Below are 17,275 nucleotides of genomic sequence, written 5' to 3'. Positions count from 1 at the left end.
AATTCCAGAAGACGTTTGTGACAGCATCACTGTTGAGGTTGTAGTGCCACAGGCAGTGCAGCAAGCATCTGGTTTATCTGCGTGAGCTCGTGATGTGTTGATCAGTGGGCAGAAAAAGATGGGATCAGACAAAACAGATGCTCTCAGGATCCTTCAGATCAGGATGGCAAATGTGTCCTGAAATGGGCCAGCTCGGAAATATTTCTGACTCTGTGATGTACAGCCGCTGTCACAGCTACCTGACCCTGCTGTTAGAGCTGCTGCAGACAGGACTCAGAGGACGAGTGGGGCTGCTACCCGTGACACTTGACCGAGGTTGCCGAAACCAGAGTGTCCCATTGTATGCACGTGTCCTAAAGCATCTCCTTCCATCTCCTTGTCTACTCCTACCATGCACGTACAGAGACCCTACAGTGCAGGTGCAGAGCCCCTATGGTATGCGTACAGAGCCCCTAAGGTGCGCCTACAGAACCCCTAAAGTGCAGGTACAGAACCATGTACAGAGCCCCTATGGTGCGGGTGCAGAGCCCCTATGGTGTGGGTACAGAACCCCTAAGGTGCGCCTACAGAAATCCTACGGTAAGGGTGTGGAGCCCCTATGGTGCACGTACAGAGCCCCTACAGTGAGGGTACAGAACCCCTAAGGTGCGAGTACAGAACCCCTATGGTGCGCGTACGGAGCCCCTATGGTGTGGGTGCAGAGCCCCTACGGTGAGGGTACAGAGCCCCTAAGGTGCGCCTACAGAACCCCTACGGTGCGGGTACAGAGCCCCTACAGTGAGGGTGCAGAGCCCCTATGGTGCGGGCACAGAATGCCTAAGGTGCGCCTACAGAACCCCTACGGTGAGAGTGCAGAGCCCCTACGGTGCGGGTACAGAGCCCCTATGGTGCGGGTGCAGAACCCCTACGGTGTGCGTACAGAGCCCCTATGGCACACAGGATTGCCCCGCCACCTGCTGTCCCCGGATTCCTGTCAGATGTCCAGGTGCCCAGCCTGACTGGGCATGGCCCTCCTGGAAGCAGTTTCAGGGCCAGTTCTGATCTCAGGTGGGGATGGAGAGCTGGTGTCTGGGCCGCTCAGAGCTCAGGCCCCGCACATCATCAGAGTGACCTCGCCAGCTCCAAGTGCCCCTTTTCCCTCAGTTTCGTTATTTGGGAAGTGAGGAGGTCACACCAGGCTGGACACAGGGGATTTCAGTCTGTGTGTCCCCCTGTTGCCCAGGGTGGCTGCATGCGAGGTGAGTTCCGGGAAGCTCTGGATGCAGTGAGCGAGGCCCCTGCCCAGCCTCTTGGTGGGAGTCACTGGCCTCACAGCTCACTGCAATTCAGAGACCTGCAGTGTGAAGATTCTTCCAGATTACTGGATGGAAGGGACTTAGTGACCTCATGTAAGAAAGGAAGTCACCCACTGGTAGCCTCAGAGAGGGAGCCTCTGGCAGTCTGGCTCACAGCTGGGGCCAGATTCAAACTGTATCCTAGAGCAGCTGCTGAGAGACTCGCCTCAGTCCTGGAGGAGTCCAGGCTCTCCCAGGCCCCCAGGGAGGGTGTTTCCATCTGGTACCTTGGGGAGATGTGGCCAGAGCTGCCGGAGGGACCCTCTACCTGCGGGGGTCAGGGGGTCTACATCCGCCCACAGCGTTGGCTCAACAAATACGTGCTGCCCACCCCAGGCCCAGGGCAGGCCCCACAGGCCGAGGCTGCACCTTGCTGTCCAGGGGACCGCAGCTGAGGCCTGTGCACCCTCCCCAGTGCTAGTGCCAGCATGGCGCAGGAGTTGCAGCTCGAGGAGGACATGCAGGCTGCCTGCCATGAGAACATCCCTCTGCCGTTTGCAGACCGGGGCCCATGTGTGCAGAGGGAAGCATGCCAGCGCAGCGCACGCAGGGCCGGTGGGAGATGGACTGACCAGTGGTCTGGACTGAGCAGGCAGCAAAGGGCCCTGTGTGCTGAACTGAGCTGCCGGGACTTAATGCACACAGAACCACGGAACGTAATGGAGAAGAATTCCTTGCTCTGGGAAGCCTGGGTAAGGGTGAGTGGGAGATAAAGAAGCCATCAGAATGCTGCTGAGTCTGGTGGGGGTTGGAGGTCACCGGAAATAGCTCCTCCCTAGTTTTACTCAGATCTTCTTGGCAGGGTGCATCTTACCATTTGTAGAATGCACCAAGGAATGCCTGGGAAGGGCATGGGGGCCATGCAGGGGTCACGGGCTGGGAGAGGAGGGGCTTACTGCCTTGGGCCCCTGGACACAGGTAATGCCTTTGCCTCAGGTGGCCGGAAGTGCCTGTAGGCTTTGCAGAAAGCTGCCGTTCCTTTCTTGTGTGAGTGTGTGACTCCTGGACGGTTGCCGGAGATTGCCCTGAGGCTGGGGTGGGCGCCTGTCCTGGAGCCCCCACCCCACAGTGCTCTTTGTCCGTAGGATCTGTGCACACAATGGTTTGGTTGTTGAACCTGGAGACACACATTATGGTAAATCCGTATTGACTGATTATATCATTAAGTGGGTAACATGACGCAAAAACCACACATTCTGAATGTACAAATTCCATCCCAGTGCAGGTGGAAAATTTTATTAACCATGGCTTTCTTCCCATGGCTTCATTACAAACACTTGGTACTTTGCTAGTACAAGGTCCTTCCTTGGTGGGGAGGGGTGTAATCCCATGTCGATGTCTGGACGAGGAGAAAGAGGAGCTTCCCCTCAGCCAGTGGACAGGACTGTCCAGGCTGCTCCACAGTGGCCACAGAGAGCCCCCGGCACCTGCTTGGGGCAGGAATTAGTGGCTTTGGCTGCCTTACTTAATTGAGAAAGTTGATGTTTCCGTCAGATCTTCTTGTGTTCGCACGTTACTTATTCTCTAACAAGTCAGTGAAACTTCACCCAACTTTAGAGGCTATAAGGAATGAGGTTATTTTCTGCCATGACATATTTAAGCTGAAGCTTCCCAAGCCGTAACAGTTTTAAGAAGTGACATTTCATTTTGAACACCAGCCTGCCACCTCTTTACTCCTCATGACAGACTGTCACTGTGCAGCACAGCAGTTAGTTGGTTCCTGAAGTGCCAGAAAATTCCCAGGTTGTGAGGAGTGTGCTGCTGGCGGGGTGAGATGTGCGACCCGGCGGGGGCCTCGGCAGGCACAGGAGGGCGACCCGGGCCAGAGCCCTGTGGGGTGAGCGCCATCCTGGCCAGGCCACATGGCCGGGGCAGCTTCTTTCCCTTCTGCAAGGCAGTTGGCATTATCACGGATGTTAGCGTAGGAAGTGCTAGCAGGGCTAGTTAAAAATGAGGGAAAACATGGTGTTTTCTCATTGTCTTTTTCATAGTAAACTAAAGGAATCACGCTTGATGAAGGCTGAAGTGTGGTATGATTCAATCAGGCACGAGACTGTGCTGAGGTCTCGGATGTCTCGGGCCTGGGGTAAGCTCGAAGAGATTCATAGGCAGGTCTTGAAGCCCATGCTGCCGGGAGGGCCGGGCTGCCATGGTGGACGGGCACAGCTCCCTGGTTCACACAAGACTTGGGGTTCCCTCCACCGTGGAGTCCATCTTGCTTTCACAGGATTTGGGGACTATGAAAGCTCTTCTCTTCTAATGCATTCCCGTTGTCTAGAGGCTGGGGAAGCACCGTTTGATTTTAAAGGAACAGCCACAGTCCTGCCAGCTCCATAGAGAGAGTGGAGGTGGCCTCGTGTTCTGAGCAGAGGGTGCCATGGTATTTCTGACCAGGCAGGACCCTGGCTGGATTCACGAGATTGTGTGAATCCACAATGTGCTTGTCAGAAGCCAGGCGTCCTGGAGTTAGGGTCAGGTTCCCATGGTGGGTTTCATTATCCTCCTAGAGACTAGCGGGGTCCCAGCCTCCTGGAAGTGCCCACTCAGACACTGCCAGGTGCCTTGGAGGTAGCAGAAGCGTCTCTTGATGGCCAAGTGTCCATTGTGACTGTGTTGAAGTCAAGGTCTGTGTGAGAAGGTGCACTGGTACCTACTGTGTCCTAATGACCTGGGAGTGTCGTGAAGGCAGAGCAGCCAGTGACCTTCTGAAACCAAAGAGTGGCTGCCCGCTCTGCCTCCTGGCGCCGGCACAGGGACGTTCCAGGGTTCTAAGGCCTAAGCTGGCTGCACTACCTCCTGCCCTCAAGGACGATTGGCATCTCTGGTGTGCTCAGGCCCCTGCAGCCTTGCCAAACAAACAAACAAAAACAACTTCTAGTTTTTCATTTTGTCTGTATTTTAGCGTTAAAATGTTTTCCTCTACACAATTAGCTAGAGGACGCACAGGGTTTAGCCTGTGGCCGTGTCTCCCAGCTCTGCTGTGCACCGTGCATGTACACCTGAGTGTACTCAGGTTTGCACACCCCTCAACACTGGGACATTCGTTTCATGGAACCTCTTCATATAGATTTTTATTTGGTCTGCAGTGACATGGCAAGTAGGAAAGCCTTTTATGGAACCTCTTAAAGAAACAGGTAGTAGTTACTAAGAAGCTTCCAAAAAGACTTTTTTTTTTTTTTTTGAGACGGAGTCTCGCTCCGTCGCCCAGGCTGGAGTGCAGTGGAGTGATCTCGGCTCACTGCAGCCTCCGCCTCCCAGGTTCACACCATTCTCCTGCCTCAGCCTCCTGAGTAGCTGGGACTACAGGTGCCCACCACCATGCCCGGCAAATTTTTTGTATTTTTAGTAGAGACGGGGTTTTGCCGTGTTAGCTAGGATGGTCTCGATCTCCTGACCTCGTGATCCACCTGTCTCAGCCTCCCAAAGTGCTGGGATTACAGGTGTGAGCCACCGCACTCGGCCCCAGAAAGACTTTTATAGGCTCATCTTGACAGTGTTCTGGTATCACAAACCAATTGTCAGTTAGAGCTAGAGTTGGTTTAGCTAAACTGTCGGAATGGATATGGGAGTGGCAGTTACAATCTGGAAACATTGTTCCAAAGTGCTTGAAGTTCCAGGGAATTTTTGGAGCAATTTGTTAAAACTGTACACATTTATGTTTTCTGCCCTTTTCTGTAGGTGTGATCTATTTCTTTCACACACACACACACACACAGCAGTTTGTATGTTAACTGCTTGCTGACTGATTTCCTACTTGATTGCACAGATTCAAAGCAGTGCGTGAGCTTCAGAACAGCATTTATCTTCCTGCATTACTCATATTTAGTTCCATGTATGTACCAAAAGGAAGAGTTCAGAAAAGAAAACCAGATTTTATGTTAAGTATGATTTTTAAATGTAGACAGGTGCCAGTTTATATCTCAAAATGGGAGATTTAAAGACCAGTGAACAGATTTCCTTAGATGTCCGTCTGCTTCTGGGATCTGATGTGTAGGCATCTTCACGTTGGTTTTATAATGTTCCACACGTCGTGTGTTATTTCGATGACTATGCTGAGCCCTTTAATAAGACGCACGTGCCTGGGGTGCTTCTGAAACCTTGCTGCCAGGGCTCATTCTTCGACCATCCCTAATTCCCCAGGGCTCTTGTTGTTAGAGTATTCTTTACAACCAAAGCATCATTAATCAGAAAGGTGCTCTGCTGTGCGGGGCCGGCTTCGATGACAGTAATAAAAACCGGCACACCTCCTGTTCCAGGACCCAGACCCTGGAAGTCTGTGCGTAAGCCAAGACATGAGCAGTATCTGTGGAATGCGGCTTCAGATAGAAACCTTCTTTTAATTCGCAGGCCTGGTTATGTAATTCTAATGCAGAATCTCCCCCTCGGTTTTTGCACGCGTGTAGCCGGGTTCACAGAACTTTAGCCACAAACAAGAGTATTTCCCTTTTTCCAGGGATCCCATGTTAGGCCCCCACCAGGAGCCTTTGGGGTGGCATTTGGCAGCGCCGTTTGGATCCCTTCTCAGTTTGACATCCCAGGTGGCAGCTCCAGTTTTGTTTGGTGAAGCGATTTCAACGTAACAGAACCCCTTTTGGTTGTGAGAGCAGAATGAACTGAGCCACACTTGACTGTCTCGGGTTGGATGTGACCCAGCTGAATCCGCGGGGAGACCCCTGGTTACAGCGGGGACCACGGGTGGGGTCTCTTAGCCGTGGCCCTTTATACTTGGTGAGCATCAGCCACACCACGTGGCCAGGTTTATGATTAGGTGATAGGGATGAAGTATTTTTGACATATGCTTTTTTTTTTTTTAATTAAAATACTATCTTGTGCCTGATTTTGAGGCGGACTGAGCATGAGTCCCAAGGAAGAGAGGGGCTTCCCCAATGCCCCTTATTCCCTGTTCAGAAGGGAGATTGCAAAGCTAGTTTTCATCTTGTGATGTCTTTGTGGGAGGTTGTGAGACAGTCAGACACGGTCCTCTTCCTCCCTCAGGTCAGCCAATCTCCCCCTTCACACAGACCCGAAGCCCAGGCCACAGGGGACCTGGGCTACCTTGTTTGTAAACAGCTTACAAGGAGGCAGGTGATTTCTCCCTTTTAGCCTGTTCTTTTTTATGTTTTTGAGGTGTGGTCTCACTGTGCTGCCCAGGCTGGTCTGGAACTCCAGGACTCAGGCGATTCTCCCACCTCCGCCTCTGGATAGGTGGGACTGACTGCAGGTGCACGTCACCACACCCGGCTAGTCTGTTTCTGTGTGTTTTCATTGCACAGGATACCGGCAGTGGAAATGGTTAAGAGGGAAAGACAGAGAGCTGCAAAGATGGTCCTGGAAGGACGGTTTTTAGACCTGACGGTTTTTAGTGCAGCAGGCCTGGAAAACGGCTACCAGTAGGGGAAAAAAGAAGATAGTTTCTGTTTCTGCGTCTCTTCCTTTTAATATGGCAGGAACTGGCCTCTGGCGCCAACTGCTTAATTCAGAACATTGTTATTTAAACGCCATTCATGTTAAAAGGGAGATGAAACGAAATTCATTTCATTTTTCCAGAGGTCTCCAAATAGCCATGAAAAATCAATTTTTTTCTGCCACCAATTACCATCAGCCACTCATGTGGTTTAAGTGGATGCCGTGGTGGTGCCGGGAGCATGTCCGGGCTGTGGGGCCACGGGCTTGTGCTTCGCGGGATGGGAAGTGGGGACATTAGGAAGCCCGACTGTTGAATCGCTTGGGCGTCCCAAATGTGGGCTGTGTTGTCGTCCCTGTGCAAGTCCGAGAGGCAGACAGCACTGAGTCCACTGGACGCCTGCTTGTCTGATTGCCCCTTAGATTGGGGTACTCTCAGCGACACGGCTGTCCCATTATGTGCACATGCCCTGTTACAGCTTTTGGAGCCCCCTTAGGACCAACGGTTCAAATTCTGGAAGTCCTAAACATTTGGGTCTTCCACGTCGTTGTTTATTCTGCAGATTCGAAGCTGGCGTGTTTGAGTTAGATGGGACACTGGGGCTGCCTGCTTTCCTTCGATGGTACACCGAGGGCCTCTCTGCCCCGGTGTGTTCCCTGAGGTTCCAGTGGCAGCTTCAGGGAAGAAGGGCTGGGAATTCCTCTTTCTAGGACAGGCCCTGTTTTATGCAGCTGTGAACCTTGTGTTTGGGTGTAGTAGGTGGTTAGCTTTTTCCTTTTCTTCTTTTCACAGCACACTTGTAGCCAGAGCAGATTCTATGATTTGCCTGGAGGAGCTTGCACACACATTGTCACCCTGTCTCTGGTGGTTGTGGCTGCAGCCTCCCAGACACCTCTCCCTGTCCCTGCCCTTGACACGCCTGGAATCCGTGTTCTCCCTCGTTTCTCCGACTTGCATCCCAGGACTTGGCCCTCACAGCTCCAGGAGCTGCTGAGGCAGCGTCATCTCAAAGCCAGGTCCTCTCCCTCCTGGTGACCTGGCCACCACCTTCTGCTCCTTAACGCTCTGTGCTTCTTCCAGCGCCAGTGCCTTTGCCTGTGCGCACCTGCCTGCTTCAGTCTCTCCTCTCCTCCTCCTCTCCACCCAGAAAACTATAACACTATCCCTCCTCTCTCAGCACCTCCTCCAGGAAGCCTTCCTGGACTCCCCAGGACATCCAACCCCTTGATACAGGCTCTCATTAATCCTGGAGTTCTTGTGAATTCCTATCTCAATTATCATTGCACGATTCATATAATTAGATATTTTGTTCAACATATATTTGCTGAGAAATTCTGGGTGCCAGGCACTGTTATTCTAAATGCTGGGGATACAGCAGTAGATCAGCTAAGACTACTCTGGTTTGAAGAAAAACAGGAATTCCTCAGAACACAGACTTGAAACCATCCCAACTTTCCTGTTCTCACATAAGCCTAGCCGGCCATGGAGAGCTGCGGTGTGGAGTGGCCATGGAGAGCTGCAGTGTGGAGTAGCTCACAGTGTTGGGGCCTGGTCTCTCAAGACTCTTGGCTTTTTCCTCATGATCACTAGGTGGTTGCCACAGCTCCAGCCATCACATCTGCCATGTCAAGGAAGGAGGGGTAGGGGATGGTGCCATCTGACTTTAGAAAAAGCATATGAAAACAAGAACTTTCTGCAGGCTTCTCCTCACTCATTGGCTACAGTTGTGACACATTTGCTGCCTGTATTGGAGCTTACATTCTAGTGAAGGCAACACAATAAGTAAGCAAATCACATCACTGTGATTCCAGGTCATGCAAGGAAAATAAGGCAGAGAAAGAAGGGGTGGAGGTGGTGACTGTTTTTGGCAGCTTCTCTGAGAAGGTGATGTCTGAGCATGGTTGTGAGTGAGATGACAGCGGCCACTGTGCAGGCTGGGAAGGAGACAGAGCGGTAGCGCGGAGACTCTGAAGCGAGAGCGAGGCCGGAGTGTGAGGAGCAGCGGTGGGGGGAGTGGGGGTGTGGGTGCGATGGGGTCATGGGGGACTGAGGCCAGAGAAGGAGGTGTGGTCCTGCCAAATTTGGGACCATTTGGGCTAGGGGGTCCCCAATTTTTTTGGCACCAGGGACCAGTTTTGTGGGAGACTAATTTTTCCACGGATGGGAGTGGGGGGATGGTTTGGGGATGAAATTGTTCCACCTCAGATCATCAGGCACTAGATTCTCATAAGAAGCGTCCAACGTAGATCCCTCCCATGCACAGTTCACAATAGGCTTCACCCTCCTATGAGAATTTAATGCTGCCACTGACCTGACAGTAACGCTCGCTCACCGCTGCTCACCTCCTGCTATGTGGCCTGTTTCCTAACAGACCATGGACTGGACCCCGGGTTTAAGCCGTATCCACAGGAAATGTTTTCTCATCATGATGGAAATGAAGGGAAGGTGTGATCTGATTTACTTGTGTGTGTTTTCATTTTATTCTAATCTTTATTTTCTTAACAGAATTTTTTCAGCATTAACCATCATTTGTTTTGCATATAAGACATGATGAGATCACAATAAATGGAGAATGTTTGCCGTTGTTTTTCTACTTGACATCAACAGTGTAACATGTTAGCTTTTTTTTTGTATATTTACCCATGTATTCATAATTTTGGGTACTCTTTATTTCTTCATATAGCTCTCATTTTTCTTTTTCCTTTTTTTTCTTTCTTTTTTTTCAGTGGGGACAGGGTCTTGCTCTGTTACCCAGGCTGGAGTGCAGTGGCACTATCGTGGCTCACTGCAGCCTCGACCTCCTGGGCTCAAGCAATCCTCCTGCCTCAGCCTCCCGAGTAGCTGGAACTACAGGCACATGCCACCAGCCTGGCTAATGTTTTTGTATTTTTTAGTAGAGCTGGGGTTTCACCACATTGCCCAGACTGGTCTTGAACTCGTGGGCTGAAGTGATCCTGCCTCGGCCTGCCAAAGTTCTGGGATTACGGGTGTGAGCCACTACGACTGGCCCAGATTGGATATTAATACAGTTTTTTTTCTCCTTGAAAAGTCGATTCGTACCAACTGTAGAAAACTGAGAAAATGCAGATAAAAAAGGAATAGTTTAAATCATCCTACTTTATTTGATTTTTTAAAAATAAACTGATTTTGGAATAATCTTAGATTTATGGAAAAGTTGCAAGCACTGTACGGTGTGGTTTACTTTTTGTGGGTAATTTTTCTCCCCCCAGGAGAAACATTTGTCCCCTTCCAGTTTCTGGCACCTTAGCCCAGTAGCTGCTGAGTAGGGGGTGCTGAGGCATTGGTTAAACGTCTCTTGATCATTCCTGGTTTGTTTCCCGTTATTTGGTCTCCCTTCTGCTTCTCTCCTGGTTGGGTTTCTCGTCACTTCTCAGTGGGTTATTTCCACAATCAGTTCTGGTCCAGTCTTGACAGAGCTGCCAGAGGGAGCCTCAAAATGCAAACCAGCTGCATTTCCCCTTGTCGAAAACTCTGTGGCTTTTCAGGGAAAAGCAGGACCGGCCTGGCAATGGCGGCCTCAGGGCCCGAGTGTGGCTGTGTCCCCCACGCCTCTCCAGGCACACCAGGCCTCATCCCCCAGCTCTCGTGGCGGGTGCCTTCGCCCTGGCCTGTGTGGCTCCTCGCCCGGCGGCCCCTCCCCATAGTTCAGTTCTCTGTGTAGATGTCAGTTTCTCCATAAGCTCTCAGCTCCCCACGCTCTCCCCCAAAGTGTGGCCCCAGCCCTGCGGGATGGTTCCCTAACCGCCACTCTGCCCACCGCATGCCAGCCTGGATGTGGGCTTGCCTGCTGGCTCTGGGCTCAGGCTGGGGTGCTGTCAGGGTTGCAGGGGTCACAGTGAATCTTCGTCTTCAGTGGGCCAGTCCCGTTCCCAGCGTCCCTCCTGGGGCTGTGGGTCTGGCCTCCCCCGTTGAATGGCCCTCTCTTGAGGTTGTTGGGCATTGGTGAAGATCCTGATGGGATCTCATCAGTGGAGCCAGACGTCTTTCTTCCTGGGTCTGGGGCATGGCGGTATTGCTGTGCGGGGTGTTGGGAGAGGGTCCGTTACCCTCATGGCTGCTTGTGACCTGTCCAGGCCACCACTGTGCCAGCCTTTGTGTGGCTGGTATTGTGGCTTCTAAGTTGAGCCTCCTGCCTGGCTGGGTTGCGATGGTTTCACTCCTGTCACGTTTTCATGCTGTTGAAGCTCACTTTTCTCACTGCCTGATTTCTGGCTTTTGTGGGTCCCTCCTGGTGTCCGTGATGCCCCTATTCAGTCTGCAGGCATTCCCCCACCTCTCTGCTGGCCCGGTGTGCACACCTGCTAGGTCAGCCCTGGGTATCGCATCAGAGACGCTGCCATGCTCGGCGGCCTGGGGCTTCTGTCCTGTGGAGGCCTCAGCCATTGCATTTTAGGAATCGACACTAAACTAACTTCTACTGTTGCCCACAGAAGAGCTGTGCCAAATGCTCTGGTTGTCTACAGGAAAAAAAGGTAGTATGCAGGTTTCAGTGGCATATCAAGTTCCATTTCTGTGGGCCTCTGGGAGGCTTGCTCTTAGCAGGGGTGGGGGTTTGTGGGGGTGGGTTCCAGCTCATTGTCAGGTTCAGGTGAAATGAGGCAGGGCTTTATTTTGATCCTATTTAGGGTTGTAAGCAGGTCTGAGGAATTCACTTCCTCAATGCTTCTCATACCTAAATAATTAGCCAGTTGGATATGGACAGGAGCTGGAATCTGTTGCTCATTTGGAAGTCAGATTCTGAACTCATTAATTATTGCGGTTATAAACCGGTTGCCTTTTTTCGGTTCTTGGAATGATTTGGATGGAGCTGACCTGGTCCCCCCAGCTCCCCACTTTGTGATTGATTCAGTGTGTTCCTGTGGCTTCAGGCCACCCTTGCTGGCCAGGGAGCTGGTTCCTAGGGCTTGAGGCCAGCCTGCCCTTTGGATGAGAGGCCCATGCCATGATGCTGGTCATGGGGATAGCACCACAGGGCTCAGTCGGGGATGTGCCAGAGCTTTAGGGTCCCTTGGACCAGCAGCTGGGGACCTTGGGCATTTCCTGGGTGGCGGTGCTCTCTGGGGTGCAGAGTTGGTCATTCTAGGGCAGGCAGTTCACTTGGCCACACCAGGTTTGGCTGGAAGCCTTCTCCACCGCATTCCCAACCACTGGCCTCCCAAGTTTGGCTTCTTGTGGTCAGGGCCCAGACCCTGATAACTTTGAGGACTCCTCTCTCCGGGAGGCTGTCGGGGCTAAGCTGCCTGTGGCCCTACAGCGCCCTGCTCCTTTCTCTGGGTGGGGGACACCCCATCCCCCATGCCCCTCCTTCAGCTCACTGGGATTCACCCCCAGTGGCCTTCCAAGGCTCCTACCTTTCTCCCTGGCCCTGTCTCTGCACACTCCAATGTCTTCCCCTTTGACTGATGCTTGGATTGGGGGTGAACTCGAGGTGTGGTCTATGCAGAATGGCGTGACAGCCCTTCCAGCCCGTCACGGTGTGTAGTGCCCAAAGCCCTGGCCGTGGCCATCTCAGACCCTCAGAGTGGCACTGTCAGGTAGAGGAGTCAGGGGTCTTATTGATGAGGAAATGGAGGCTTGGGAGAGGAGCACGCAGCTGGTGCCTGACCAGTCCCCACATGGGGCACTCCCCAGTCAGAATGTCTGCAGTGCAGCTTCAGGCGCTGACATGGGCAAACCCTTCCTCTCCCAGGCCGTCCCTTCCTGCAGCTGCTCGGACGCTAGCATATGTTGGCGGGCGTCAGCACCAGGGCTGGGCTCCTGCCTGGGACTGGAATCGGGAGCAGGTCTCACGGAGGCAGAGCAGCCGAGAATCAACGGTGGCCATAGCCACCACATCCTGTTTCTGGGGGCAACGGTGGCAACAGTGCCAGCTGCCATGCCTGCGGTGCCTGGTTGCCCCGCAGATGTTTCCTGAAGCTTGATTTTGGCTGTGGTTGGAGCATGGCCAGTTCTGGTTCCTACTGTTTTCTGAGCCTGCTCCTCCAGCCTTCCCAGAAGTTCTTTGAGTTGTGGAGTAGCCTTTTAGTAAACGGCATTTGTGCTTAAATTAGCCCGTGTCAGTTTCTGACACCTGCTGTTAAGAGTGCTACCTGATGCAGGTGCTCGGGGCTGGCCAGGATCCCCACCTGAGTCTGGAGACCTGAGCCCAGGCCTCCTGACTCCGACAGCCTGCAGCCCTGCCCGAACTGGGATGATAGAGTAGCAAACGTGGCTCCACGGAGAACCACATTTGAGAGAGCAAAACCTAAGCTGGGCTGTTTACTGCTAGTCTGCTGGAAGCTTTAACCCACCACCGTGCAGGGCAAGTTTCCAAGAAATGGTGAGAGAGCATCCAGATTTCTCACATTGCCTCTAGAGCCCTGTTGTCTGAGCAGTATCTTCTGTGAACACACTTTGGGAAATGGTCTCATGGACGCTTGGCCTGGATGGTGGTCACACTGGTAATTCAGTACCACAAGTATTTTATGAGCCCCTTGTGTGTGTGAGGCGTGCTATACTTCAGGGGGCCCTGAGCAGAGCTGCCAGCATCCTGCCTGAGAAGCAGTGGCCCGGGATGGTGGGAGATGTCTGCAGGAGAAGGGCGGAGGCTGGGGGCCAAGACTGTGGCTCTGAGAAATGATGGAGATGGGAGAAGGGGAGGCAGTCACTTTGGAAGAATGGGCGGGATGGTGATGCTTTGAATGAGACTTGGGGGAGTGGGGCAGCATGCTCCAGGGGATGAGATCAGAGGCGAAGGGGGTTGGGCTAAAATGTTGATCAGAGCCTTTGGGAAGCCTGGTCTTTGCATATGTTCCCTCCAAAGTCGTGCCAACATTGTGATTTGGTATGATTTATCCTACAGACAAAGAGAGTTGAAGCACCAAGAGTGATTTTCTCACAGCAAAGGGACAGTGGGCAGGAGGCCATGATTTGCACCCCCTGCCTTTATCTGGCCCCTGCCATGTGTTAAGTGGAAGGCAGGTGGCTCCTTCCACAGGGCTCTCTTTGCCTTCTCGGTTTTTACCCTTGAGGCAGCAGGGAAGCTGCAGGGTGAGATGTTGAAGGAGTGTGATGTGGGCAGAGCCTCTCTGATGGGGCATGGTTTCTGGCACATCCCATTTCCATATTCTGGGGCGATCAAGTGGGATCTGGTTCAAATCCCTGTCAATCTGCACAGAAAAGGGGAGGTTGTGCAGGCAGCTCTGGAGTGTGACAGTTTAGGATTGAATCTTGAGAGTAATGCTTCTACAAAACATTTGTGTAGTTTGGGGTCCGCTGCCCGACCCTGGTCCCTTTAAGGGACATAAATGCACCTGTCTCTCCTCGTTCTTGGAAAGACAGATGAGAGAACCAAAGTGTGGCCTTAGAAGGATGTGGAAGACACAGAAAGGAAAGATCAGCTGGAGTGCTGGTGGAGGGTTTCACAGGATAGGAGACCAGGCAGCAAGGTGCCCAGCGGACAAGCAGGGAGGGGGCCTTCAATGAAGGCGCAGAGATTTGAGATGCATGCAGGATTCAGACCTGCTTCAGCGTGGGAACAGAGCAGGAAGGTGCCAGTGAGCTGCCCTTCCAGGGGTCAGCAGGCCTTTTCTGTAGAGGGTTCTAGGGGTCCACAGGCCTTTTCTATAGAGGGCCAGAGAGTCAGTGTTCTGGGCTTGCAGGGCCACACTGCCTCTGACACAACTGCTCACCTCTGCCGCTGCAGCACGGAAGCAGCAGGAGACTGTGTGTAAATAAATGAACACAATTGTGTCTCAATAAAACTTTATTTACAAAGACAGGTGCGGTGAGTCAGATTTGCCTCACAGGCTCTAGTTTGTGGCCCCTGCTCTAGCTCCTTGATGTAGGGAGCCCTTGCTTTGTTGTTCTGAGTGAGCTTTGAGAGCTGATGGTTGGGTTGGAGTGGGAAGAGCCCAGCTGTAATGGGAGCCGTGAGGACGGCCTTCCTTGAGTAGCCAGGAGCTGCTGTGGGTCTTCCTGAGAAGCTCTGTGGCAATGGGGGGACGGAGCTAAAATAGCAAGACCCAGTGCCTAAGGAGGCTGAAGAGGGAGGATCGCTAGAGCCCAGAAGTTCCAGACTGCAGTGAGCTAGGATTGCACCACTGCTCTCCAGCCTGGGCAGCAGAGCAAGACCCCATCTCTAAAAAAAAAAAAAAAAAGAGAGAAAGAAATGTACAAGTGTAAAAGTAGCCTATAGATGTGTTCCCCCGTATTCCCCAGGCTCTATTCTTCAGCCTCCTGAGCAGCTGGAACCACAGGTGTGTGCTATCACACCCAGCTAATTTTAATTATTTTTGGACAGGGTCTTGCTACATTGCCCAGGCTGGTTTCAACTCCTGAGTTCAAGTGATCTTCCTGTCTCAGCCTTCCAAAGTGCTGGGATTACAGGCATGAGCCACTGCACCCAGCCTTGTACATGTCTTTAAATGTAAATTAAAGTGCTTTCCACAGCATTAGTGGAACACCCCAGCATTGCTCATCCTCTCCGGGCTGGCTCCTAACACAGGTGCCGTGGCTTAGGTGCTGAGTTGAATCTCTGTTTCTGTAAGTCATTGCATACATGCTTCATTCTAAAATGTACTTTATTCCAAATATTGAAAAGTTTGTCTTCGCAATTTATTGTCTGTGGTAGTTGTTTTATTAATTGTTTTAGTGAAACAAAGTTAGCTTAGTTGTGGGTATTATTCAAAAGGAACTCTTACCAGGTCAGCTTCCTTCAATGATGTGTTGGTTAAAGATAAACGAGAAGAATCGGGATATAGTAATTTTGGGAAATAAAAGGAGACTGAGTATTGGTTGGCTGCTCTAGGTAATTGTGGTAATTTTCTGTCTTCACACTAACCGTATTGTAAAAATGATGCCTCATATTCCAAAAATGAGGAAAAAGCTTTGGAATATATTTTGTGTCTTAAATAACTAGTCCTTCTGTTGTGTTTTATATACGACCAGCCTCTTACATATACACTTTGTCTTAAAAATTATTTCTGTTTAGGTACTTGGAAAAATGGACAAGGCTTGTGAAATGAAACGCACCATGCTGGACAGCCCTTTGGGGAAGCTGGAGCTGTCTGGTTGTGAGCAGGGTCTGCACGAAATAAAGCTCCTGGGCAAGGTGACGTCTGCAGCTGAGTAAGTATGAGCCTGTGTGATCCCATATACCGCACATGCTGAAGCAACCGAGGAGTATACGTGATAACTGCTTGTTTTCCATTGATCACAGGGTAACGCATAACCTTACCCTCACAACTGCAACCATGAGTCCATCTCTCAAAACAGCGTGCTGTGATGGCTCCTGCGTTTGCAGCTTCCCTGTGTGTTGCCCAGGAGCTCTCCGCCTCCGATGAACCCAGGGCCATTCCCTTCATACCCTTTCACTAGTAGCTCCAAGGTGTTTGATTAATGTGTACGTTTACAGAGGAGTTGCTTGGTGATGAGCTTGAACATTTTGGTTCTTCAGCGTATGTCTCTGGAAATTTAGAGACAGGGAGATGCAGGATTAATATTGATTAAAAAAAAAATCCAGACCAGCGTTCCCTGTTCCTCCAGAGTCTGCCAGGTGAGTTTCGTACTAGGACTGCTTGATGTTCTGGAATCCCTTAACCAGGAGGCCTACTTGCCCTCTGAGAGCGATAGTCAGACCCTTGGTGCGGGTGTGGCTGAGGATGGCCCTACCAGGGGGAAGGGCCCGCAAGCCCCTCTTCAGCATGACTTTAGGGTCTTGTCATTTCTAAGAGCGTACATGTTTCTCTTTTTGTGAATAGCTCCCACTATGTTTCTCTGACTGCAAAAACATAAAAAATGTAAAGCATTCCTTAATGTTTTGCTTTGAAATGTAACATTTAATTTCCTCTGTTCATTCTGTTAAAATTGTAGCTCTTGTTATTTCTGACCAAAGAAGAAGAAGAAAAAAGATACCCATTCCTATGCTTGGTGTTTCTCTTAACTGGCTAATAAACACAACGCCAAGAACATTAGATAAAGAAAATACATAAGAAACATAAAAATTGATTTTAATGGACCCCTGTCAGAGACAGCCATAATGAGCACAAGTGCAGTCATAAATATCAGCACTCGCCTCCACTGTCGAGATTTTTCCTGTAGAGCTGCACGTTACAATCAATATAGTCTTTTTGAGACCAAAACATAAGCAAACCTTTGAACTATGTGAATACACTCTTTTCAATTTCTATGAGAACCATCTGGCTGTAGTGTTCAGAAAATCACAGGCACCAAATAATTTGTAGGGGAAAATGTCATTTTGTCTTCTGGCATGTTCAGTTGCACAATAAATCATAGAAATTATGTGTTGGTTTTTTTTTTCTTTTGGGAAAAAGTAAAGGTACAAAGTGAATTTGGGGAAGAAAAAGGAAAACAAAACAAAACAAAAACAAACATTATAAGATATGTTTAGTTAAATGCCCATTGTGGATTAGGCAAATAGGATGAAGAGGCTTAATTTTGAATTTCTACTTTATGAACTTTCTGATCAAGTTAGGATCAGGTTCAGGTGTAAAAACAGCCATGAAATAATGCTAAA

At 50.9% G+C, this 17,275-nt stretch overlaps 1 protein-coding gene across 1 annotated transcript in view; it reads left to right on the top strand.

Annotated features, from left to right (window-relative positions):
- The window catches only part of MGMT (O-6-methylguanine-DNA methyltransferase), a 299,041-nt gene that overhangs the window by 54,883 nt on the left and 226,883 nt on the right, over nt 1–17,275 (top strand). The window contains exon 2 of the mRNA XM_055245448.2: nt 15,731–15,867. Coding sequence (XP_055101423.1) covers nt 15,731–15,867 — 137 coding nt within the window. The remainder of the gene's footprint in view (nt 1–15,730; nt 15,868–17,275) is intronic.

Source organism: Symphalangus syndactylus, chromosome 2, assembly GCF_028878055.3.
Source record: "Symphalangus syndactylus isolate Jambi chromosome 2, NHGRI_mSymSyn1-v2.1_pri, whole genome shotgun sequence".
NCBI classification, from domain to species: domain Eukaryota; kingdom Metazoa; phylum Chordata; class Mammalia; order Primates; family Hylobatidae; genus Symphalangus; species Symphalangus syndactylus.
The sequence above is the reverse complement of the archived record's forward strand: the minus strand, read 5'-3'. Positions and strand labels throughout refer to the sequence as shown.